This window comes from Orcinus orca, chromosome 15 (assembly GCF_937001465.1).
Source record: "Orcinus orca chromosome 15, mOrcOrc1.1, whole genome shotgun sequence".
NCBI lineage: Eukaryota > Metazoa > Chordata > Mammalia > Artiodactyla > Delphinidae > Orcinus > Orcinus orca.
Window position 1 is genome coordinate 89,129,499 of NC_064573.1, and position 25,089 is coordinate 89,154,587.

General features: G+C 50.9%; 1 protein-coding gene across 2 annotated transcripts; it reads right to left on the bottom strand.

The window, feature by feature from the left end:
- Window positions 1-716: 716 nt before the first annotated feature.
- Window positions 717-24,882, bottom strand: ANKLE2 (ankyrin repeat and LEM domain containing 2). Of its 2 annotated transcripts, XM_012535507.3 has the most exons (13): window positions 24,645-24,882; window positions 17,247-17,717; window positions 14,476-14,682; window positions 13,250-13,443; window positions 12,984-13,172; window positions 10,070-10,192; window positions 8,360-8,426; window positions 6,986-7,158; window positions 5,521-5,627; window positions 4,489-4,679; window positions 3,546-4,188; window positions 2,866-2,997; window positions 717-2,559 (listed from the first exon to the last, which is right to left on the bottom strand). In XM_012535507.3, exons 1-13 carry the CDS (start codon window positions 24,826-24,828, stop codon window positions 2,394-2,396), a joined length of 2,847 nt encoding a protein of 948 aa, XP_012390961.1. In that variant the 5' UTR covers window positions 24,829-24,882; the 3' UTR covers window positions 717-2,393. The 2 variants fall into 2 exon arrangements, with proteins under 2 accessions (XP_012390961.1, XP_033296514.1); XM_033440623.2 differs by lacking the exon at window positions 17,247-17,717.
- Between the last annotated feature and the right edge of the window lie 207 nt (window positions 24,883-25,089).

The following is a 25,089-nucleotide window of genomic DNA, read 5'->3' on the forward strand; positions in this document are numbered from 1 at the left end:
AACGTCGGGAACGTCATCCTAAGCTTGACCAAGGTGGAAAACCACCCCAAGAGCCCGTGTGACAGGAGGGATCCTGAGCTGACAGCAGTGGGAACAGTAGTGGTTCCTACTGACCGTGTTGCTGTTTGTTCCAAAATATTTTCTTTCTTTTGAGACGGCTGAGGAAGGAGGCCGAGGGCACGTGTAAGAAGAAACCCCTCCCTGCGGGCCTTGCGCGCACACAGACCTGTGTGGTTCCAGCAGCCTGGGGGGCAAACCCGGCTGGGGACGCCTGACGAGGCAGTCACCCCACAGCTGTTCCCTCTGAGCTGCAAATGCCTCTGGAAACATCCAAACACTATCCCGGAGGGTCCGTCTGGATCCAGGAGCGGGGAACCTTCCGGAGCCGCCTGCATGCAGCCCGTGGCACCTTAGCCGCTGCCCCCCGCTCAGAGGGTTCCTGTCACCTCTTCCCAACTGAAGAAGCGACACACTGTCAATGTCAGAAAAAGGTTCCCCATTTCCCAGGGCAGTTATAAAATATTCGATAGTTGAACTGATGCCAAGGTTTTTCACAACCGTGTTGTTAGGAAGGAAAGGGCCCCAAACAGCAGATAAACCACTCTCAGATCAATGTTCTGTTTAACCAAAACACTGCTTAAAAGTTTGCTAAAAAGGACACTTTGCCTGGGCACAGGCGAGAGAGGTCTTCCTGAAAGCTCAGAATGATGATCACATGGTTTTGAAAATAATTTATTTCATTAAGTCGTTTTAAAAAGACAAAATCACCACAGGACACATGACTATGCATTCAGTGGAACCGGGGCCAACTTATACAAACAGACGGAGAAACAAAGAAGGCCTAAACTCCAGAAAACAGGAGCAGAAGTCTGCAAAATACGGGCAAATCACTTTAGCTTCCATCTGAATATCTACAAAAATATATAGGACCGCACGGTCAAATTTTAGACAAAACAGATCATCACTATGACTACATCTGTGTTCTGATTTCTTTGAGAATAGAGATGTCTTTTAAATGCCATTTGGTTTTTAGAACAGAATGTATTTTTCTGTCTTAGGCTTAAGTCGTCTGCTACACAAGTGAAAACACCCTGTGTAACAACCTTTTGAATTTTAAAATCCAAATCTTGGTTCCAATATTCCTGACCTGCCTCTCGTTATCGTGTGAAAGAAATAAGTTTCTGGGTTTTTTTTTACATAAATTTAAATTCAGAATATTTACAACTAAAAAATCTCACGTCTACTTGCTATCACTGTATATTCTCAAAAAGTAAGTTCGGGAAAACCAAAAGTGATTTACAAAAGGCACTGAACTCCGCAGAAGCATTAGAAGTTTTCACTTTGGATAAAACACTGGCAGTGTCCCCAGAACACCGCTGTGAGCAGTCGTTGGTGACACCCAGAGAAACAGCCCTCAGCTCAGCTGCAGCGTCCTGGCACAGAAAGCTCTGTGCGCAGACCCTCCAGCAGGAACAGCCAAGGGGGAGGGACGACAAACTGCACTAAAGGAACGGAGCTGGGATCAGATACGTCCTCCAAAGTAAACCTTTCTTTTCTGTACCAAAACGCAATGCTCTTTCATAAAGCAAATCCAACTGAAATGTGTTCTAAAATATGGGGTACATTTCGAAACTAGGCAACGCCTTTCAGATTATTTTATTACCACTGCACTGGCAGCTAAATAAGGTGCACTGTGAAAGGTCAAGTGCTGGTGAAAAGGAAATCACCTTCCAGTGACTGCTGGTGAGGGAGCTGTGTGTGACTATTTGCATGGCTCCCAACGGCTAGACTTTTTCCAAGAGAAAAGCTAGTTTCATCCTCTGGTCACTCACTTAAATGACTCAACTTGTAACTGTCGCTGCAAGTCTCCAACACGTTGAAGGCTCGTTCACTCCTGGATGCCCACCTCGCCACTGTCTAACCAGCGGGGCTGAGCAGCAAAGCAGAGAGGCTTTTCTGTCACGAGCCAGGAAGTCAAAGACCCTCCCCAGGAAAGGAAGAGGCACGAAAGTCACCTGTGTTTTAGGAACAAAGCTGAAGTGAATGCAGCTACTCTCGGGGGACGGGGGCCCGCGGGGCGCCCCGGCCTCTCTGGTGCCCTCCTGTGCCCCTGGGGCAGCTAACGAGCCTGTCGCCACCACACTGACGGTTTCCAGGAAATCTGCGTCTGAGTTCGCTTTCACCCACTTCTCTCCAAGTATCAGAAAGCGACATTTTATACAGGACACCTGCATCTTGTAAAATTCTTTTACCCTCTAAATGAGGACTGATATTCTTTCTCTGGGTGAAACTTTAGCAATAAACACATTACCTTTCCTTGTTCCTTTTTTCCTTTTGTTTTTTTTTTTTAAACCCAAAGAAAAAGCTGACCGCCCCAGCAGCGCGCACGGGCCCTACAAGGTGGCGAGCTGGGCCAGGCGCGCCATCCGGTGGAGGTGGCCCCTGCGAGCGGGGCTGTAGCGCCCGGGGCTGCAGCGCCTGGGGCTGCCGCCGCTAGGAGGGCCACCGATGTCCAGCAGCTGAGACTTCACCTTCCCTTTCAGCGAGGGGCTGGGCCAGCTGAGGAAACGGAGAACGGGCGGTCAGCAGGGACGGCAGGGCGGGGTGGGGAGAGCGGAGGCCACAGACCGGAGCCGCGCCCCCGACCCGGGGACCACTGGGGCTCCGGGAAGAGACGCCTCCCACGTGACTGCAAGCTCACACTACTGCGTCCCGCACGAGGGGCGCGGGACCGGAGCGGAACCCTGGCTGCCCCACCCCGCCCCCCTCAGCTCTCAGCAGCACCCCTTCTGCTCCGCCACCCCCGGCCAAGGGCGGGGAGCTCCCCCGTGAACCTGGCGACACCGTCCGCCGGGCTGCAGGTACCTCTGTCTGTCCGCGGGCGAGTAGCGCAGCACGGCACTCCTCCACCTGTGCAGGGCCGGGTACTGGTGAGGGTCCACGTCCGCACACTCCAGGGCTGCCAGAACATCGCGATCCAGTTTTGACGGCTCTTCTCTAGAAGGTGTGAGAGAAGCAGAACAGCCGTGACCACACACGCACCTGGCGCCACCGCCCCCTTCAGAACCAGCAGAGCAACAGAGGCGTGTGTGAGGCCCCAGCACCGCCACCGCAGGCTCCGGCGGTCCGGCCGACATCCAGGCAGCGGGGGGACACACTGCCCGCGGGAGGAGACTCCGGCCCCAGCCCTGCTGGGAAGATGCGCTCTGCATACCCCCCCTCCAGGATGATGGAGCAGAAGGTGGGACGGGCCATCAGCCGGGCAACTGAGACCGACCCCAAGACGACCTTTCTTCCAAAAACAAACTAAACCCACAGGACAGCTCAGTGATTGTGGGAAGCAAAGAGGCTGCAAGGACGAGTGAGCAAGGAGACCGCCATCTCCCACCGGCCTGGAGGACACCCGAGGAGCCACATAGACTCGCGAGGGAGACGGAACCACAAGTGCCCGTCAGGCAGGCCAGGGTGGAGGGAACTGTCTGGGAATCACACAGTGGCGCCCGTGCCCACTGCCCCTCGACGTGTGTGTGCTTCCCGACTCATACCCAAAAAGGAAGAGGCTCTGGACGGACTCTTTCGAGGCAGGGACCCCCGAGGGCTCAGAACTGCCACCGTGACGGGCCTCTTGCGTGGGACTGTCGGGGTCCAGGCACATGTCAGCCATTCCAGCTGACATTCTGTGCTCTGTCCTTCCTTGGTCATTCCCGAGTTTGTCAGCAGCAAGAGGTCCTAACATGTCACTTTCTGCTGGGTTCACTCTTGATGTCAGGATCTTCTTATCTCTAGTTTTCACAGTTGGACGGGGTGTCTTATTAGAAAAGCTACTTTGTAGATTCTGCAAATTCAGTTTATCAAACTCCACAGTCAAGCCGGAGACAGGTGACAGGAAGGCGTCCTCCCCACTTGGGGCCTTTGGCCTCTTCCCACCCAGGGTCTTGCTGTCACTCGGGGGGCTGCAAAACCCATTTTTGCTGCTGCGGGGACTGGTCGGGGCTGAGGCTTCTATGAGGTCTGTCTTCTGCTCCAAGGGAAGGATGTCACACCCCGAGTCTCCAAAAGCAGCCACCGTGGGCTGGGTGTTGTTTCGGGCTGTGTTTTGCCGGTTTTTGATCTCTTCCAAGCTCATGTCATCATCTTCATCTAGAAACGCCCTCACGGAGATGGAATTGCTGCACTTCCTGTGACGGCCTGTGAGGGAGAGACGGTATGGATGGGGGCTGTGGGGTGTCACCCCGCACAGCGCAAACCCTGCAACGAGTCACTCCCGCATTCCAAGCCTCCTCCCTCCTCAGATTCCACGACAGAAAACCACTTGCGACATGCCTTGGGAAAGGCAAGCAGGAGCCCGCAGACAGAATGCCAGGCTCCAGGCCCAGCTGTTCCCCCTCACAGGCAGGAAAAGGAGAAGGAAGCCGGCTGGTTGCCACGGATGCGGCCACAGGACGGGCTGCCAGTCCCGCCGGCCGCAGACGCACTGCATGCTCTTACCGAGGGCTGAGGCGTCCTCCTGCAGACAGGCGGCATTTTCCCCCATGTCTTGTTGGGTCTTTTTGCCCACTTCCTGCTGGGTGAGATATTCTTCTAGTTTTTGCAGGCCCGCCTGGGAAGACAGATCAACAAAACAGCCCAGAAAGTCCCAGTATTCGACCCAGGGATACCCCAGCTCATGAGCCAGCTGCCTGTAAGAATAAAGCAAATTAACCAGTTGTGAGACCAGAAGAAAAACTCACAGAACTAACTAAACAGAAAAGGGCCATTTGACACTGGAAGTGCCAAAACGGCACCTGCAACCTTGGCTACAATTCCATGTTATCCTAAATTTGGGGCTGAATTAGTGCACTCCACTTCCTGAAGCAGCACTCCCTCACTGGGTAGGACCCTGTTACAGAGCAAGCCAGGGTCACGGGGAGAAAGGAGACGCCAGCCGAAGTGTAGTGCTCACACCGACACTCACGAGCCATCAAAAAAAGGGCAAACGGTAAAACTCCACTAACAGGACATTTCGGTTCTCATGAAACCGTACAAAGTCGGAGATGATTCGGGTTTGGGCCAGACATGAACATTTAGAGGTCCTTTTCACTTTCAAGTTGTAAACCTAAGGCTGGGCACATATTTTGAGAAAAAGTTCTAAAATGATTCAATTGAGCTTTATTTGCTCACACTGTAAATTAGCTTCTGAACTGTGGAAAACACTTTTCAGGGGCTTCTTTCACTAGCAGCTTCTGGCCACGCCCCCCTCTTGTGTTTGATCTTCTCCATGGCCGTGCGGCACCTTCTCCCACACACTGTCATGCCCCTCGGCCACCCCACCCCCGGGAGGGACTGTTTTAAGGGAGACTTTTGCTGCACAAGCTGCAGGGGGCACGTTCGCAAGGAATTAGACCTTAGTGAAAGGCCTTAAAAGTCTCCAGTCAACGCCTTCTGGGAACTGCTGTTTTGAAAGCCCCAGTCAGCACACGAGGGCACAGCACGCGAGGTGACACCAGCACTTGGCCCTGTCACTTCGTGCCCTTTAAGTACCTTCCCACTCTCTCGATGCCTCTCTCCGGATCAGACTTCCTGACGCTGTGGAAGAAGCCCGCTTTCTCTCGAGGCGGGGTTTTCCAGAGTCGGCGAAAATCTTCTGCCTAGAACAGAAGTGTGTTAAGCTGCGCTAGGCATCCACGTCACCAGGCAGCCCTCCCCCACCAACCCAGCGCGCGCAACATGCCCACTGCCCTGGAGCTAAGGGGCCGTGGCTGCGTCCCGGTGAGGCCAGGAGGGACCCTGGCAAGGCCTGGGCTGGGCTGAGGATCAGAGCTGACCCAGGAGGCCCCGAGGGAGACACTGCAGAGCTGTCACCCCAAGGGCCTTGAGTCACCTTGCCATCACATGACAGGAAAATAAATATTTGTGCTTTCGGTATTTCATGCAGCTGAATCTAATCCTAACGTTTTTATAGTTTCAGGGAACTAACTATCGATAGTTACAACTTTCTTTTCTTTTTTTTTTTTGCGGGCCTCTCACTGTTGCAGCCTCTCCCGTCGTGGAACACAGGCTCCGGACGCGCAGGCTCAGCAGCCATGGCTCACGGGCCCAGCCACTCCGCGGCATGTGGGATCTTCCTGGACCGGGGCATGAACCCACATCCCCTGCATCGGCAGGTGGACTCTCAACCACTGCGCCACCAGGGAAGCCACAACTTTCTTTTAAGAGGAAAGATTATATACAGGTCAGTGTATGAAGTACCTCAGTCTGGAAGGTGAACACCGGAGTCTGCAAATGGAAGTTTCCTAGTGACAGTACAAATCCAAGGACCCTGGAATGGACAGCCTAGCCACCTGGGCAATATGGTGTGCGAAGGGCCATGGGCACCTGGGGGAGGGGAGTCAGGTGACGCTGGTGTGAGGAGCGTTAGCCCAGGTAAACCTCGCTTCTCGGAAGCACGACTCATCACATACCTGCCCTGGCTAATGAAAACAGGGGCAGGCTTCCCTGGTGGCACAGTGGTTAGGAATCCGCCTGCCAATGCAGGGGACATGGGTTTGAGCCCTGGTGTGGGAAGATCCCACGTGCTGCGGAGCAACTAAGCCCGTGCATCACAACTACTGAACCTGCGCTCTAGAGCCCACGAGCCACAACTACTGAGCCCACGTGCCGCAACTACTGAAGCCTGAGCGCCTAGAGCCTGTGCTCCACAACAAGAGAAGCCACCGCTACCTGCAACTAGAGAAAGCCCATGTGCAGCAACAAAGACCCAACACAGCCAAAAATAAAATAAAAATAATAAAATAAATTTAAAAATAAGTAAATAAATGTTAAAAAATAAAGAAAGAAAGAAAGAACAGGGTCAAGACACTCGTTTCTCCAGGGAAGTTCTGAAGCCTCACTGACAACTCTCTGGGGTCCTGGTCTCCAGGACCAAACACAAAGCAAAAGGCTGGAACAACCCAGCATGCTGGTGGGATGGCCAGGAGCTATTCCAGCAGCTTCCACAGATGCTCACCTTGGACGGACTCAGGGGCCCTGCAAAGGCTCGCAGGGTCAGAACGGGGTCTCTGGGGCCACCTCCACCGTGGCCGATGTGAGAGACCTCGCCCGGGTGGTCTGAAGACCACAGCTCCCCGATCACGGGAGAAGACGTGTCCTCTGCCCTCAGGAGGGGCACGTAGTAGTGACCTGGGAGAGGAAACACACCAGGGCTGGACCATCTGCGTGGACAGCCCCACACCCAGTGGATGTCAGGCACCTGGGAACCAGCCTGGGCAACAGCGCGGTTGCTACCCCACGGGCTCTGCACGTGAGTCAGCGATGCTAACGGTGAATGAAAAGGCCGCCACAGCCCCGGAGCCAAAGGACCCGGGCAAGAGGCCAGTCCACGCCAGACTCCTGCACATAACGAGCCCTGCGTTCTTCCTCTGCAGGGAAGTAAAAAGAAGGAGGGGGGGGGCGGCAAACACCTGCTCACCCCCAGGTTCTTACGAGGCAGGACCTGTGAACCAGAGCAGCGGAAGCCAAGCAGAGGAACATCACAAAGAAGACACGTTTGACCCCCTCCCTCCCCAGCTCCCTCTTCTGTTTCGTACGTTACAGTTTTGTATCATTGAACACCCGTCTCCAAACAGACCTAGAATCACAACCTGGAAAGAAGAAAGGCAGCGAGGCCACAGGGATGGGGCGGGGGGCAGGAAAGGCCCAGAGACATCGGGCGAGCGACAGTGGTGGCTGCTGGGCGCCACCGCAGGCCTGGCCGACCCCTGCACTAAACGGAGACCAACGGGGAGTCGGGTAGGAATGGCAGCGGAGAGAGAAGTAAGGACGGGCAGACGGGGGAGGCCGAAGAGCCTCAAGCATCCGAGGCCAGGCCCTCCAGCGCGCGGGGCCAACTCCTCAAACTGCCCGGAAACAAGGCAGAGGAAGGGCTGGGAAATGCCTCCCGCCCCTGGCTGCCTTCGCGCCCCTGCGGCCTGCGAGCCGGGAGCTTGGGTCCAGAGGCGCCAGGCCCCGAAAGCCGAGTGCGAAGCGCTGCCCCGCAGGCCACGGTCTGAAAGGCCCTCGGCCTGGAGTGTGGCGATCCGGGGCGGCGAGGCCGCAGGGCGGGGGACCGGCTGGCCAAGGGGCTCCAGGCAGGCCCCTCCCACCTCCCCGCCACCCTGCAGGCTGTGCCCGAGGAAGAGGGCCGCGGAGGTCGAGGGGCAAGGCCGTGAGCAACAGACAAATGACAGACAAGTCGGTCTCCCAGGAGCGGGAGGTGCAGCACAGGGTAACTCGGAGGCTCCCAGCAGCCCCTGCTTCACTCCTGCACACAAGGCCTGGCCTAGATGCCGCCCAGGACTTGCCCCACCGTGGGCCACACCTCGGGCGCCCACTCCCCGCTTACCCTGTAAGCAGTCTCTAATCCGCTCCTTCAGTTCCACAGACTTATTTGTGCTTCTTTCGCAAATAACCTGTTTTAAAAAAACAGAGCACGCAAGCGCCCTAAATCTGACTGATCACATCTTATCATTAAAATGATTTCATAAGGGCAACTTGTAAAGTCGGTGAAACAAGGGTAGTGTCCTAACGCCGAGCATCTCATAAAGCCCACAATAAAAACGCGTGTGGAAGAGCGGAGCCCTCCTTCTCGTTCTGTAACGGCTTCGAGGGGCCAGGACAAAGAAGAACCAGCTCTGAGATTACAGGCGAATTTTGTCTTCTTTCTTCATGCTGCTCTCCATTTCCTAATTTTCTGCAAGGAAAGGAAATCTCAAGGTACACCATCAAGTCAGAGCAGAGGTGCAGACACGCCCGCACCTTCGGTCTGGGCGCCTCCCTGGCTGGGAGCCTGTCTGCTATGGTTTGGCTGGGTTGATATACAACTCCCATCTAACACGAACACAAGTTTTATTCTTGCAACTACAGGAATCGATGTTCTCAGCCATTAGAGAACTGTGAACATTTTAGCTACAAACAATTAAAAAAAACAAAAGAACCAATAACCTTAAAATAAGAAGGAAGGAACCACAAAATTACCACCTCCTGCCAGCCTGTGACAGAAACAAACTACAACCGCACAGTGGACCCTTCAAGTAGTGCAAGTATTTTCTTTTAAATTCTGTAACTGATTGTGAGAGATGTCCAACGCTCTAAAAACGTGTTACCAGATAGCACTTTATATTGAGAAAATACACATACCCATGCACACAAAAAGTTGAGTCAGATTTATGCAAAATAATGGTAATTTCTGAGTTGCGGAATTGTCCGGTAAATTTTATCCTTTTTACCTGTATTCTAAACTTTCTACAGAAGTGGGCACGACTTACATAATCCCAGCAACTACAGAGGAAGTGGCACTGCCAGAATCGGATCTTACAGATTCTACTTCCAAAGGGCTGGCAGGTCCAGGCCAGCTCACAACTCCAATGCCTGGTACAAATTAACCATCTTCCAGTTCTTTTCAGGCCCACTCTCCTCTCCACCTCACTGCACAGAGGCACCTCTGCCCTCTCTAAGGCACATGTGCCCAACTGCTGACAGATCATGACAAGGCCTGTTTCCTAAGGCTTGTATGGGCCAGGTGAGAATACCGGGGAGGGGCTCAGGACAGCGCCTGGTGCACACTGAGCTCAACACATGTCAGCTACTTGCAGCAGCAGCATCCTCACCAGCACGTTACCCCACCATCATCACCATCTCCACCATCCATCAGTCAGTCACCACCATCCTCACCAGCACCATCCTCATCACCACCATCCTCACCAGCAGCAGCAGCAGCGTGAGTGCCACCTCCTCTGCTCTCTCTGACCCTGGTCAGCTGAAGGACTCACAGAGGGAACTTGACAAAAGACAGTGAGCTGCTGAGAACAACCTGACCACCAGTTTCAGGAAAATAAAATCAGCAAACAGGCAGTTCACTCCCTCCTGGCTTTACAGAGGCATCGTCTTCACAGAGTGCATCTTACTCAACAATTAGGGCTCTAAGGTGTGCCACAAGGCACACACAGTCACACAGAGTTACCTGCGTGGTCACAACAGCTGTGATCGCAGACTGTAATTTTATGTATTTTCATTTCTAACACTATGTAGTAATAGCATTTTAATAGGTACTTACATCTTCAGGTGTTTTATCATATTTATTTCTTGGGTTTTTTACAATCAAAGGGTGTGAAGAGAGCACATTGACCACATCTGCGTTTCCAAACTTACAAGCAAAATGCAATGGTGTGTCGTAGCCCTGAGAGAGATGAAAAGGAAGAACACTTACTTCTTATACACACTTTTTTGCTTCCTAAGGTTGCTTTAAGGTAAAAATAGGTATTTAGTAAAACAAACAATCAAACAAAAACACTCAAAAATAAAAGACTATAAAAAGACAGTGCTTTTATAACTGAAAAGCAACTGGCATGCTAGCACACACCCACTTTATGCCAGGGCGTGAGCCCGGCACAACGTCCCAGTTCCTGCGTGTCTAGTGCCTGTGGGAAGCTTACAACAGAGCTAGGGTGTAACACCTGCTCAGCAAACGGCAGCTTTAACAACTCAGGGCCCTGTACAATGTCTTAAAATCAATGTTCAAAAAGCAAAATAGGGCTTCCCTGGTGGCGCAGTGGTTGAGAGTCCGCCTGCCGATGCAGGGGACACGGGTTCGTGCCCGGTCCGGGAAGATCCCACATGCCGCGGAGCGGCTGGGCCCGTGAGCCATGGCCACTGAGCTTGCACGTCTGGAGCCTGTGCTCCGCAGCAACGGGAGAGGCCACAACAGTGAGAGGCCCGCGTACCGCAAAAACAAAAACAAACAAAAACAAACAAACAAACAAAAGCAAAATAAACAGATGAAGACAACCTCCAGAATGAAGCAAAGACCACGATCCGGTCTGTGCTGAGAACTTTCTCTAGTCACTAGTGTTGCAGCAAACGAAACTCTCCCCCTCCTGACTTCACGAGGTTTTCCAGTGCGGACCTGCCCCTGGTGGCATCCTTCCCCGGGCTGCCCGCAGGCCAGCAGCCCCCGAGCTGTGGAACCACCACCTCCGGCACCTTCACCTGGACAGCCTCAGGCTCAGAGGCAGCTCATCCCAAACAGAACTCGCTCAAGTCCACCTGCGGCCACCGCACGTTCCAGCCCTCAGGTCCCTCCCTCCGGACGCCATGCTGCATTCGCCCAGAGCTTCTCCCCCAGCTCCAGCCCCCACTCCACTAGGCGACCCCGGGGCCTTGTGCAAGCAAATACCCTCAGGCCGGCTCCGATCCCTGCTCCACACCTTCTAGGGGCATCTCGCTACCTCAACATCCTGTCGGCACCACCACTCCCTCTCCCACACAGTCAGCCGCCGGGGCTCCGTGGGCCACCCAGGCCCTGTCAGCACCTCCGGCCGGCCTTCCACAGCTGCAGACGGCACAGGAAGAACGAGCAGAGCTATGCTCCAGTCAGGCGCTTCCTGGTCCATGGTCTACCTGAGTCGCCTCCAGCCCTGCGGCCCAGGCTCCAGCATCGGCACAGCTCCCGGCCAGCCCCACGGGGCCAGGGCCGCTGCACATTGGGGCGGCCGCGTCCACTCGGCGTTCAGGGCATCAGACCGCAACATGCCCCCCACACCCCTTTCCTCCTGGCCACCCCTCTCCCTCACCCACACAACGTCCTTCTCTAACCTGCTCCGAGCCCCGCCAACTTGACCCCAGCCTCTGCCCCATTCCCGCGCAGCCGGCAGGCTGTGGGCCCTCCCGCCACGCTTGGTGACCCCGCTTTTCCTCCACACCACACCCTCTGGGGAGCCCCCGGCCTTGCTACACAGTCCAGGCGCTTGAGGCGATTCCTACTCTTAGCGCCTATGGTCAGGGGACGTGACCTGTAACATCTAGTTTCCGGAATTTATTCAGCGGTCTCTGTGGATCCACAGATGCGTATTTTCAACAAGCGCTGCAGGCGTTAAGAGAAGACTGTATTTCCCGCCGGGCACATGTCCTGCATCGCGTGTAGGAGCTACACTTCCCGACTGAAGTGTCGCACAGCCTTACTGTGTTCACATTTAGTCTCATACACTTGGATTTGGTTCCTTCTGCCCTATTTCACACTTACTATTGCTTTCATGTAGCTACCGTTTTCTCTTTTATGCCCTTCTTTAATTTTGCTAGCATGGCCAAATTTATCTCCATTCCCCCTTTTCTTTCTTGCTAATTGAGAAGTTATTCTTGCTTGCAGTTCTGGGGTTCAATGTATCATATTCAGTATGTTACGAAATAATACAATAGGCTTTTTAAAATTCCCTCTCCTGCCCACCACGACTTCTCACACCCCTAGGTTTCTCTCAGAAACAATCCTTGGTTCTCAGCCATCTCTGGGTTTTCCCTCATATAAATATGTAAAAACTCTTCTGTTTCAAGAATCCTTACTTAAGCTTTGTGCACCATCTCCCCACTGGAACTTCCCTGGTTATCCAGGGGTAAAGAATTCGCCTGCCAATGCAGGGCACATGGGTTCGATCCCTGGTCGGGGAGCTAAGATGCCACGTGCCACGGGGCAACTAATCCCGCATGCTGCAGCTACTGAGCCCACACGTCTTAGAGAGAGAAAAACCCAATGCCACAACTAGAGAGAAGCTCGGGCGCCGCAACGAAAGATCCCGCATGCCGCAACTAAGACCTGACGCGGCCAAAATAAATAAATAAATGAAATAAAAATTTAAAGAAAGACATATCTAGGACACTAGACTACAAGGCACCAAAACCTTCCTACATCCTTCTCCCTTTAGCTTTGTGGCACTCGCCCACCCTCCTATCAGCTTGGGACTCTCTGAACAAAGGCCAGGAGGGACGTGTCCTGGGGACGGCTCCACCCCAGCTGGGACCCCGGCGCGCCAGCCAGCGGGGTGCACTTCTCACGTGTGAGCGGGTCTGGGTCCAACCGTATCTTTCTGAGTTCTCTGACCTCAACAAACGCACATCTCCTCTGAGCTGACGCAGTGCAGAGACATGGTAAATAAACACCCAAACACTGTTTCCACCCTGAGCCCGGCTACGAGGCGCACCACTCTGTCAGGGGTGTTGAGGTACAGGTCCACCACGTAGCAGATGCGTTTCTCCAGCATATGCGGCTCGTCGTCCGGGTACATGAGCCGCATAAACTCGGGGTTCTCCAGCGTCTCCAGGGTAAGCTGGCACAGGGCAGCCTGGTTCTCTTTGGCAGCAACATGCATGACATTGTACCGACATCCTTCCTGGAACAAAACCACAGATTTTGGGCTTCACTTTCATCACCGCAGTCTTGATGCTATGATGCTGGAAGCAGGCTTACCTGTACGATGGTCGGGTTGTCCCCCGAACCAATCAGATACCGGGGATTACTCCAGATAAGGTCGGAAAAGGTGTCTTCCTCTCCCTTCTCCACAGCTTTCCGAAGTTTGGCCGTGAGATCTTGTGTACGAGGACTTTTATAACTGTTTGCTCGCTCTTTGCTTGCTGTTTCTGAATCAGACAAGTACAACCCATCTGTTAAGAGACAGAATTGAAGAACATTTAAGTTCACATTTTCTCATCATCCACTATGCGCTTCACTGAGGGCAAGAAAATCTTTCCCACAGAGGCTGACGATCTCCTTGTAGTGAAAAGTAAGAAACAAGCTGATCCACAGCAGACGGACGTGTGTCCCAGCCCGCCGCAGCGAGGGGAGGGCTCTGCGGAGAAGGCGGGGGAGGAGTGCGAGGGCACGCGGCCAGGACGCCACCCACACTCGCGAGGGGCCTTCCAAGAGCCAGGAGCACCCCCAGAAAGGCAGGGAGCCAGGAGGGACTTCTGCCGAATCACGACACCTGCGGAGGTAGGAAGGCTATCTTGAGGAACCTTCACCAAGTGTGAGGGGCCTCTAAGCGCCCCAAATCACTCTGGCCTCCGTGAGGTGGCACACGGACTCTCGATCCAAGGCCAACCGTCTGCAAGGAAAGGCGCATCCTCGGGAGCCCCAGCCAGCCTGGGGAGCAGAGCAGCCGTGAGCCCATGGAGTGGAGGGGACCAGACGAGGCTGGGATGCCAGGGTTCTGTCCGATGCTGACAGCAAAGGCCCCTCACAAGACCCTGGTCCTGAGCTAGGAGTGGCGCTGGCCAGCTTTCTGGCTGGACGGTTCAGCCACCGCAGAATCGTCTGCAGCCAAGCAGGTGCCACAGTCCTAGAAGGAAGTGTAGCTTCACGGGGGGAAGTAGAAAGGTCTCAGCACCTAAAAAGGCCCTGAACCCAACAGGCCACAGGGACAAGAGTGTGACAAAGGGGACAGGACAGAAGGCGATGGAGGCCCTTTTGCGGCTTCTCCCACGGTCCCCTCAGCAGCTGCCTGACCCACTTGGCCCCTGCCACCTCCACCCAGACCAGCCTACTGACCCACCCTCCTCCAGCTGCTCCATGGCCTGGGCCTCAGCTCTCTGTTCCCAGCAAACCAGGCTGCTCTCAAAGGTGGAGAGAACTAGTTACCAGGAAAGAGGGAACAAAATACCCAGGAGTAAATCTGACAGTAATGCCAGACAATTTACCTCTTAACCCACCACTGCTAAAGAGCGGCACTGTTTTCACAGGAGAAAGTGGTGAAGAGGTTTTGCTTGGAGAAGGGAAATAATCACAAGTTCCTCTAGCAAATTTCTCTGCATCTTCTCTGCTTGTAAAAGCCTTAAATCGGGATCCTTTGATCATTTTGACAGCTTGCAAGGCTTCCTTCTTGTCTTCATAAACATGAATCCTTTCTGTGTGGGAAAAGCAGAGACGAGGAACTGCAGCCACCGTCACTTAGTTCACACTTGAAGCCCTGGGTTTGGTAACTAACGACTGTTAGCCAGTGGTCTGGTTTTTCTCTTATTAATATTTCAGAGTTTTAATCTTCAAGAAAAAAGGGTTTACTTAGTGAAAAGAACACAATAACTTTGATCATATGTATGTACATGGATATAAATGATACATATCTTGTACCTGTATATGTAGTTTTTATATCCAAGTATACTATTCCATACCAAAAAGTAAAATTTTTGGACTAACGATCTAAATAAAAATAATTTTAAAAAGTAAGTAAAAAACTATGACTAGGGACTTCCCTGGTGGTCCAGTGGTTAAGAATCTGCCTTCCAATGCAGGGGATGTGGGTTTGATCCCTGGTCAGGGAAGTAAGATCCCACAGGCCGTGGGGCAACTAAGCCCATGCGCCACAACTACTGAGTCTGTGCTCTAGAGCCCGCGAGCCACAACTACTGAGCCCATGAGCCACAACTACTGAGCCCGCGAGCCACAACTACTGAGCCCACGTGCCTAGAGCCCGTGCTCCGCAACAAGAGAAGCTACCACAATGAGAAGCCCGTGCACCGCAACAAAGAGCAGCCCCCTGCTCGCCCCAACTAGAGAAAGCCCGCGCGCAGCAACGAAGACCAAATGCAGCCAAAAATAAATAAATAAATAAATGTATTTACTTATTTAAAAAAAAAGGTCAATAGGGGCTTCCCTGGTGGCGCAGTGGTTGGGAGTCCACCTGCCAATGCAGGGGGCACGGGTTCCTGCCCCGGTGCGGGAAGATCCCACATGCCGTGGGGCGGCTGGACCCGTGAGCCATGGCCGCTGGGCCTGCGCGTCCAGAGCCTGTGCTCCGCAACGGGAGAGGCCACAGCAGTGAGAGGCCCGCATGCCACAAAGAAAGAAAGAAAGAAAGAATGAAGTCTTGCCATTTGCGGCAATATGGATGGACCTGGAGGGCATTATGCCGAGTGAAATAGGTCAGACAGGGAAGACCAGCACCGTATACGGCATCACTTGTGCGGGATCTAAAGACAAAACAAACGAAACAGAAACTGAGTAACAGATTCAGAAAACAAGTGGTTGCCAGAGGTGGGTGGGTGGATTAACGGAAAAGTTGAGGGAAATTAAGAAGCACAAACTTCCAGTTACAAAATACATGAGTCACAGGAATGAAATACACAAGGAAAAAAAGAAAAAAAAAGGTAATAGACCTAAATCAAGATAGAGATTTCCCTTATTTGAAAGACAAAAAGGGAAGTTTAATAACATGCAGTATGGTTGATGGAATAGAAACAAGACGCCCGTTTTCTGTTTTTAGATAGATAAGAATGTACATTCCATATTGTATAGCAGAGAGACTGGAAAAGTTACTCTCTCATCCACAGTGAATGGTAACACCGTTTGGAGGGCAGTAGCCCTCAAAGTTTTAAAAATGCATACCTTTTGACCGGACACTTATAGTTACCAATTTTATAAAAATAAAAACAATGTACATACATACAGATATATTTTTTTCTTAAATTTAAATATATTAAAAATAAAAATAATGTAAATTTATATATACGAATAAAACAGAGTAAGTAGGGTGAGGAATGATACACAAAAGTACTTATTAAGTGGTTACTTCTACAGAGTAAGATTCTGGTGGGGAGGAAGAAATTTCACTTTTACTTTACAGACTAAAATGTATACATCATATATACTTTGTTTTACAAAATGCAACTTCATTCTGATCAACATCAAGCTTTCATTACTTCTTTCCAATCCTATCTATTTTAGTCTTGTTTAAAATTACAACTCTTTAATGTTGAAAATTATTTATACCTTCATTGGCAATTTGCATTCATTAATATAAGAGGTGGTCAGGCTACAGTGAATTTGAAAAAAAAGGAAAAAGGAGAAAGGAGGAGAGGAACTTCCCTGGTGGCGCAGTGGTTAAGAATCTGCCTGCCAATGCAGGGGACGTGGGTTTCAGCCCTGGTCCAGGAAGATGCCACATGCCATGGAGCAACTAAGCCCGCGTGCCACAACTACTGAGCCTGTGCTCTAGAGCCCGCGAGCCACAACTACTGAAGCCCGTGCACCTACAGTCCGTGCTCCACAACAAGAGAAGCCACCGCAATGAGAAGCCCGCGCACTGCAATGAAGAGTAGCCCCCGCTCGCCGCAACTAGAGAAAGCCCGCGTGCAGCAACAAAGACCCAATGCAGCCAAAAATAAATAAATTTATTTTTAAAAAAAGGGAGGGAGATGGTTAATCAAAAAATGGAACCAGCCCATAAATATCTGTAAGTGAAGTATATCTCCACAGAATCCAATTTTCTTAATTTCTAAAACTTTCTATATAGATTTACAAAAAATTCAGGAACATACTATATAAAAATGCTAACAATGGTTAATTTGGAGTGATAAGATTATGGTGTTTAAAGTCTTCTTTCTTCTCCTCTGTAGTCTGTGATTTTCAAAACCCCTCTCCCCCTGCTGTCCACGCACCACCTGTGTAAGAACCACGGCGCTGGTCACATTACCATTTCTCGCCAGGGCGTCCTCGTACGCTGGGCACACCCCATAGTATAGAGGCGGCTCTGCAGAGGCCCGCAGCATGGCTTCGTGGCTGCCGACCCCGGCCAAGGCACTGAAAGGCACTGAGCAGGTCTCAGACGTCACGGCATCTTCCTCCGGAGGATTCAAGCCCACACTATAACCAAAATCTCTGTCTTCAGAAAAGCTGACCCGCTCAGCCGGGCTCCCTACCGCAGACTTCACAACCCTTTGTGTGTCCTGGCCCAGGGCTGGGGCACCTGCAGTGGCGTGGTCTGGAGGGTGCGAAGGCAGTGTACTGTGCTCTAATAAAGCCCGAGCCAACTTTTTCTCAAAAATAAACCTTGTGGTTGATGTAATGGGTCCACATTTCAATCCAGCTTTGATAACTTCTTCTCTAAGGTCATCTGGATTCAGGAGTTTCAATCGAGCCAAGATGGTATCCATTGTCATTTCACCTAGGCCCAAGACAACAAAAATCAATCTGATGGCTGTAAAGTACATCTTCTCTTAAACGAATTCAGCAAAGTTGCAGGATGCAAGATTAATGCACAGAAATCTGTTACTTTTTTATACACTGATAATGAACTACCAGAAAGAGAAAGTAAAAAATAAATCCCGTTTAAAATCACATCAAAAAGAATAAAATGCCTAGGAATAAACTTAACCAAGGAGGTGAAGACCTGAATAGACAGTTGTCCAAAGAAGACATACAGATGGCCAACAGGCACATGCAAAGGTGCTCAACATCACTAATTATTAGAGAAATTCAAGTCAAAACCACAATGAGATATCACCTCACACTGGTCAGAACGGCCATCATTAAAAAGCCTACAAATGATAAATGCTGGAGAGGGTGTGGAGAAAAGGGAACCCTCTTGCACTGTTGGTGGGAATGTGAATTGGTGCAGCCACTATGGAGAACAGTATGGAGGTTCCTCAAAAAACTAAAAATAGGGACTTCCCTGGTGGTCCGCCTTCCAATGCAGGGGATGTGGGTTCAATCCCTGGTCAGGGAACTAAGATCCCACATGCCGCCAGGCAACTAAGCCCATGCACTCTTGAGCCCTCACGCCATAACTAGAGAGAAGCCTATGCACCGCAACGAAAGGTCCCGCATGCTGCAATAAAGATCCCAAGTGCTGCAACTAAGACCGATGCAGCCAAATTAAATAAATAAATAGAACTACCATATGATCCAGCAATTCCACTCTTAGAAAGAAAACAAAAACATTAATTTGAAAAACTATGTGCACCCCAATGTTCATAGCAGCATTATTTACAATAGCCAAGATATGGAAGCAACCTAAGTGTCCATCAACAGATCAATGGATAAAGATGTGGCATGTACACACAATGGAATACTACTCAGCTATAAAAAAGAATGAAATCCTGCCATTGGCGGCAACATGGATGGACAAGGACGGTATTATGCTGAGTGAAGTCAGTCAGGCAGAGAAAGACAAATACTGCGTGTAATCACGAATGTGTGGAATCTAAAAAATAAAACGAACTAGTGAATACAACAAAAAAGAAACAGACTCACAGATTTAGGGACCTAGTGGTTACTAGTGGGGAGAAAAGAGAGGGGAGGGGCAAGATAGGGGTATGGGATTAAGAGATGTCTATGTATAAACTAGACAAGGAACGAGGATAGATTGTACAGCACAGGAAATTATAGCCATTATCTTGTAATAACTTTAACTTTTAATGGAGTACAATCTAAAAATACTGAATCACTATGCTGTAACCTGAACCTAATATGATATTGTAAATCAACTATACTTCAATTTTTTAAAAAGTGGCAAAAACGCTCGCTTCAGGGAATTCCCTGGCGGTAGTGGTTAGGACTCCATGCTTCCATTGCAGGGGGTTCAATCCCTAGTCGTGGAACTAAGATCCTGCAAGCCTCGTGGCACAGCCAAAAAAAAAAAAAAGCTGGCTTCAAATTTTCATTTCAATCCACTATTTCCCCATATTCTCTGGAGTCTATGAACTTTCTATGAGAATTTTCATTAGGTTTTTGTTTCCGGATTTATAACAATCTAAACAAGATTAAGATAGGCAGTGTCTGGTTCATTCGGACAAGAATCTTACAGCCCAGTGTCATGACATGATCTGATCACACCAACATTCTAGGGAGGTCAGCATGCTGGGGAAACAGGCACACCCATCAGCTGTCACCTGCAGTGTGATTAGGAACAAATCCCCAGGAAAGCAACTGGATAATATGCGTCAAAACTCCAACTGCAGAAAGTTATCCTACGGATACATTTGCACTTTATTTCATAAGTCATGAGAAATTATGCAAAGATTTAAACAGAAGAGCATACAGATAGCTCCACAGTCATTTTGCTAATACTGAAAACAAACAGCTAATGTTTAACGTCTGGGGGGCTTCCCACATGCCTGGCTCTGTCCTAAGCACCCTGCCTGCATGAAATTATTTAAAATTCACGATAACTCCACACGGAGATTTTTCACCACTGCTCACTCCTGCTGTACAGATGGAGATCCTAAATCAGAGAAGCTAAGTCAACTTGTTCAAGGTATTCAGCCGCCAAGCAAGCGGATGTGAACTGCAGCTGGAGCTTTAATCAGTATATTTACAGAAAGAGCAGTTAAATCTATGGGGTAGAGGTTTAAGCATGGTCAGCCAGAATTGGGGAGAAGGTAAGAAATGACAGGGTACAGGCCACTGCTGCAGTTAATGGGGCTGGAGATGAGTGCTCAGACTAGAGAAAAAGGATGTCTCGACCACAGATTAGATGCTGGGGTCGGTGGGTGGGGGGGTGTCTGAGGGATTGCAGTCAGCCTACGATAGATAATACCTAGGTTTCCAGCCTGGACGCTTAGAAAGAGATTCTGCCCAAGGCAGAGAATATGAAAGAACAAATGGGGATTTAGGCGTTGAGCATTAGAAACACCCACTGCACATCAAGTGGGCATTCTGATTTTCAAGTCTGAGATTCAGAAGATAAGCTCAGAGTGAGAAAAACAGCTCCGGGAGTCATGAGCCCATAGGCGGTGGCTATAACCCAGGGATAACAAGGAACACACATGGCCGGTAAGACAAGAATGGGATCTGAGTAACAACAGAGATTGAAAGACAGGTGAGAAAGAAGACAGACTTGAAGAGGCGATCAAGAAAGAACCGGACGTGTTAATACTGTTTATCAGTGAAGCTAGAGTAGAGGCTTTTAGGAGGTGTTTACAGATGAAATTATAGGATATCCCAGGATTGGCTTTAAATTACTCCAGGAGAGCAAAACAGAGGGGGCAGTGACAGATAAAACAAGACTCAAAATACTAATACCTAATACTTGCAGCTGGATGATGGAAATTTCTGCATATTTCTTTTTTAATAACTTTTTATGATACCACCCTCCCCCCTCCAAGATTTCAAAAATGGCTATTACTTATTTTAAACAGTGAATGTATTGCACAGCCCCCTCTAGAGCTGCCAAAGAACATGAAGGGGGAGGCCAACTGACCACAGGATTCCACTCAGGGAGCACCCCTAAGGGTAGTCTCTGAATATTGGGTATAAGGGCAACAGAAGTGATAAGGAACTGATATGAAAGGTATAGGACAGGCTGAAGCCACATGCAAGGCAAAGTCTGAGGGGTAGGGGCGACTAGGGCAGATGCCAGGAATAAACAGAGAGGAATCCACCCAATCCTGGTAATATTCTCTTCTGCATACCCTCCCTGTGTGTTTACTCAAAAGCTACCTTTTTTTCCAGTAAATTTATTTATTTATTTATTTATGGCTGTGTTGGGTCTTCATTGCTGCAAGTGGGCTTTTCTCTAGTTGAAGCGAGCAGGGGCCACTCTTCGTTGCGGTGCGCGGGCTGCTCATTGCGGTGGCTTCTCTTGTTGCGGAGCATGGGCTCTAGGCACGCGGGCTTCAGTAGTTGTGGCTCGCAGGCTCTAGAACACAGGCTCAGTAGTTGTGGCGCACGGGCTTAGTTACTCTGTGGCACCTGGGATATCCTTCCAAACCAGAGCTCGAACCCATGTCCCCTACATTGGCAGGTGGATTCTTAACCACTGCACCACCAGGGAAGTCCTAAAAGCTACCTTTTTAAGACAGGCTAGTCTGAGGGGGTTCTGTCCTTGTAATCAAGCAAGCCCCAAATGGAACAATTACATTACATTATATCACTAACTGGGTGAGCTTGGGCAAGTTATGTAACTCTAAGCCACAGTTTCCTCATCTATAAAAAAGACGTAACAACAGCTCTACTTCTTAGCTTGTAATGAGAATTAGATAAAATAATGGATGTGTTTGACACTGACAAATTATCCATTAATGTCAGTTAGGGCCATGAAGTTATCAAGTAATACAGACTTATCAGCCTTGGAGAATACACAGCATGCTAGAAAGTCAACTTGAATAAAGACAAACATGTACACTCTGTTTCTAATATTCTTTTCTTTTTTTTAATTTTTGGCTGCGTTGGGTCTTCGTTGCTGCGTGCGGGGCTTTCTCTAATTGCGGCTAGTGGGGGCTGCTCTTCCTTGCGGTGCGTGGGCTCTAGACACGCGGACTTCAGTAATTGTGGCACATGGGCTTAGTAGTTGTGGCTTGCAGGCTCAGTAGTTGTGGAGCACGGGCTTATTAGTTGCTCCGCGGCACGTGGGATCTTCCCGGACCAGGGCTCGAACCCGCGTCCCCGGCATTGGCAGGTGGATTCTTAACCGCTGCGCCACCAGGGACACCCTGTTACTAATATTCTTAATACAATAAACAAGTATCTGCTCACGTGTGGAAAAGAAACAAAGGATAAAGCAGAAAATAATGAGACTGCTTAGCTTCAGGGAAGGGTGTGAACCAGACAGTAAGGACAGAGGGCAGGGGGAGCAGCACTTCTGAATACGCCTTTACATGTTCTGACCTTTAGAAGCATGTTTAATTCACATACACAAAAAATACGTGGATAAACAAATAGACAGGGGGAGACCCCCAAGTGGAACGCAAACCAAAACAAATTCGCTCAAGGGTGTTACAAGTTCGTATCATAATGAGTGGGAGAGAAGGAACGTACTAACCGAAAGATAACAGCACGTGACCACGTCCTCTAAGGGTAAAGACAGAGGAAGGACAGACAAACACTATACTCTAGCTGGCAGGTGGGTTTTCACAGTGGTATAGGTGAGCAATTCCGAAGCTATCTTATGTGTGCTCTAGGAACCAGCAAACAATTGGATACACTGTGGCTAATGAGAGCCAGTCTCCTCACTGAGAAGGGAGAAGCCCTCAGCAAACTTCTGTAAAGGGCTGGGGAGTAAATTTTGAGTCTTTGTGAGCCTAAGTCCCCCCAAACACTCAAGAGCCACAGAAGGAAGAATATGGCTGTGTTTCAAAAACAGGTGCGGGCAGGATCTGGCCCGTGGGCCACAGTTTGCTGACCCTGGGCTGGAATTAGAAGTGTCTGCCAGACCTCCATCCACTGACTGATAGATAGACAGAGATGTAAAGGTACAGGTATAGGAAACTGAGGTAGGTCTGCAGACTGGATAATACTTCCTGGCTTTCCTACTTGTAGTGATTATGTAAGATACTAACATTGGGGAACCTAAGTGGATTTCATTAACTGCTTATTTTGTAATAATAATAAACACAAGAAGTTGAAAAACAGTACAGAGAGGTCCTGTGGACCCATCACGTGGCTTCCCTCAGTGGCACACCGTAAACACTGCAGAGCGTCATCCAAACCAGGTAGCTGGCCCTGGCGCAGCATAGCGAACTAGACCGTGGCCTCACCAGGTTCTGCAGCCACTCTCCTCTTGTGGCTCTCTGTATGTAATTCCATGATCGTTTATCACACGTATAGCTTCACATGGACATGACTGGTTCCTGAACTGTTCCATCACCACAAAGATCTCCCTCCTGCTGACCTTTTACTGTCATATCCAACCTCCGCCACTGTCCCCTACCCTCGGCAACCACTGACTCGTCCTCTGTCGTTATAATACTTGCGTTTCAAGAATGTTACATAAATGGAATTGTACACTACAGACTTTCCGAGACCGGCTTTTTTCACTCAGCGTGATGCCCCTGAGCTCCACCCAAGCTGCTGATGGACCAACCGTTCTGCCTCACTGCTGAGCAGCATTCCACAGCTCGCAGGTGCCAGTTTTACCATTCACCCCTCGAGACACAACTGGGCTGTTTCCAGTTTTTGGCAATTACAAATAAAGCTATAAACAATCGCATATGGGTTTTTGTGTGAAAATAAGTTTTCGTCCTTCTAGGGTAATGCGCAGGAGTGCAGTACAGGTTCGACTATTTGAGAAACTGGCAGTCTGACCTCAGAATGGCTGCACCTTTAAAATTTCTACCAGCAGTAAATGAGACCCAGTTTCTCAGCATTTCCACCAGCATTACCAAATGTCGTCGGTATTTTTTATCTTAGCCATTCTCATAGGTGTGTGGTGGTATCTCATTGTAAGTTCGATTTGTATTTCACTACTGGCTGGTGATGTCGAACATCTTTTCACATGTGTTTATTTGCTCTGTATTAATGACTTAGAAATGAAAGCTAAAAATTAAAAAAGAATTTAATGAATAAGTCACTCGAAACTCTAATCTCGTAGCCCCAGACCCCACTGGCCTCACACGTCCTTTAGCTTTAGGGTCTGCAAGCCTTTCGACTCTGGCGTCCTGCGCTGGGTTCTCTGGCACGGTGTTGACAGTGTAACTGGACAACTGAGCATGCTGTTTCCTAAAAGTACCACCTGAAACTTTCTTAAGGGGATGAGAGAAGGTAGGACAATCAGCATCTCAACAGGGTGGAAGGCAAGCTGGACCTCGTGTCAACAGGCCTACGTCCCCACCTGGCTTCTGCCTTGGACCTGTGTCATCTCTGCCGAGCAGCACCTTCCTGGAGCCTGTTTCCTCAGCTGTAAAAACTAAGTCACCCATAAGGACGGCTTTAGCCCTCAGAGTTCAAGGTAGGTCATCAACTATGCTTTCTGCTAATAAAATTTCATCTTATCAGGGTACTTACTTGAGGAGCTCTTGCTTATCCTCCAGGAAGAAACCAGACTTGCGGGTAAGAGGGTGAATGAAAACTGAACGAAGGCGCGTTTCGGAAGCGCGCAGGGCGCACACGGTCTTCTCAGTCAAATCAGGGGGTCAAACCAGCAAAACTGCGCACAGACGCGGCACCCAGGCTCCCACCCTCTACTCTCTCCCACCGTCTGTGCGCGGAGGACTCGTGACTTTTACTCCAGGTCTTTTCCCAGAACCCCCGACTCAGGCCGGGGAGGAGAGCCCCGGGAGGCGGGAGGGGAGGGGAGGGGGTCCCGGCCTGGGGAAGAGGGGGCTGAGGATCCAGGCCGGGGAGGGGCGCGGGCCCACCGGCGGACCGGCCTTACCTGGATCAGGGACTGGGCCCGCGGCCGCGCAGGGCGGGTCGGGGGGCCCGCTCCGGCCCAGGCCCCGCGGCCGCCTATCCAGCCGCCGCACCAGCCAGCGCACCGCGATCAGCAGCACCGAGGCGCCCAGCAGCTCCCAGGCCAGCGCCGCCCACTCGGCCGCCGCCAGCCGCGGCCACAGCATCGCCGCCGTTCGTCCTGTCGCCGTTGCCGTCGCCGCAGCCGCCGCCGCCGCCCAGGTCCGCCCGCCCGAGGACCCCGCGTGCCGGGCTGCCTGCGCCACTGCCTGACGGCGCCGCGCACGGGGCCGGCCGGCGCGGGGCCGGGTCTGCACGCGCGAGACAGGGCGCTCGCCTCCGCGCCCGGCGGCCCGACGGAGGAGCGCGACCGCAGCCCCTGCAGGCGCGGGGCCGGTGAGGACGCTGTCAGGCAGTGGCGCGGGCAG

Coding starts and splice junctions, on each gene's coding strand:
- ANKLE2 (XM_012535507.3), bottom strand. CDS start 24,828: ATGCTGTGGCCGCGGCTGGCGGCGGCCGAGTGGGCGGCGCTGGCCTGG. Junction 4,680..5,520: donor GGCATCGAGAGAGTGGGAAG/GTACTTAAAGGG, acceptor TTATTCTTACAG/GCAGCTGGCTCATGAGCTGG. Junction 2,998..3,545: donor CAGAGCCTCTTCCTTTTTGG/GTATGAGTCGGG, acceptor CACACCTTCTAG/AGAAGAGCCGTCAAAACTGG.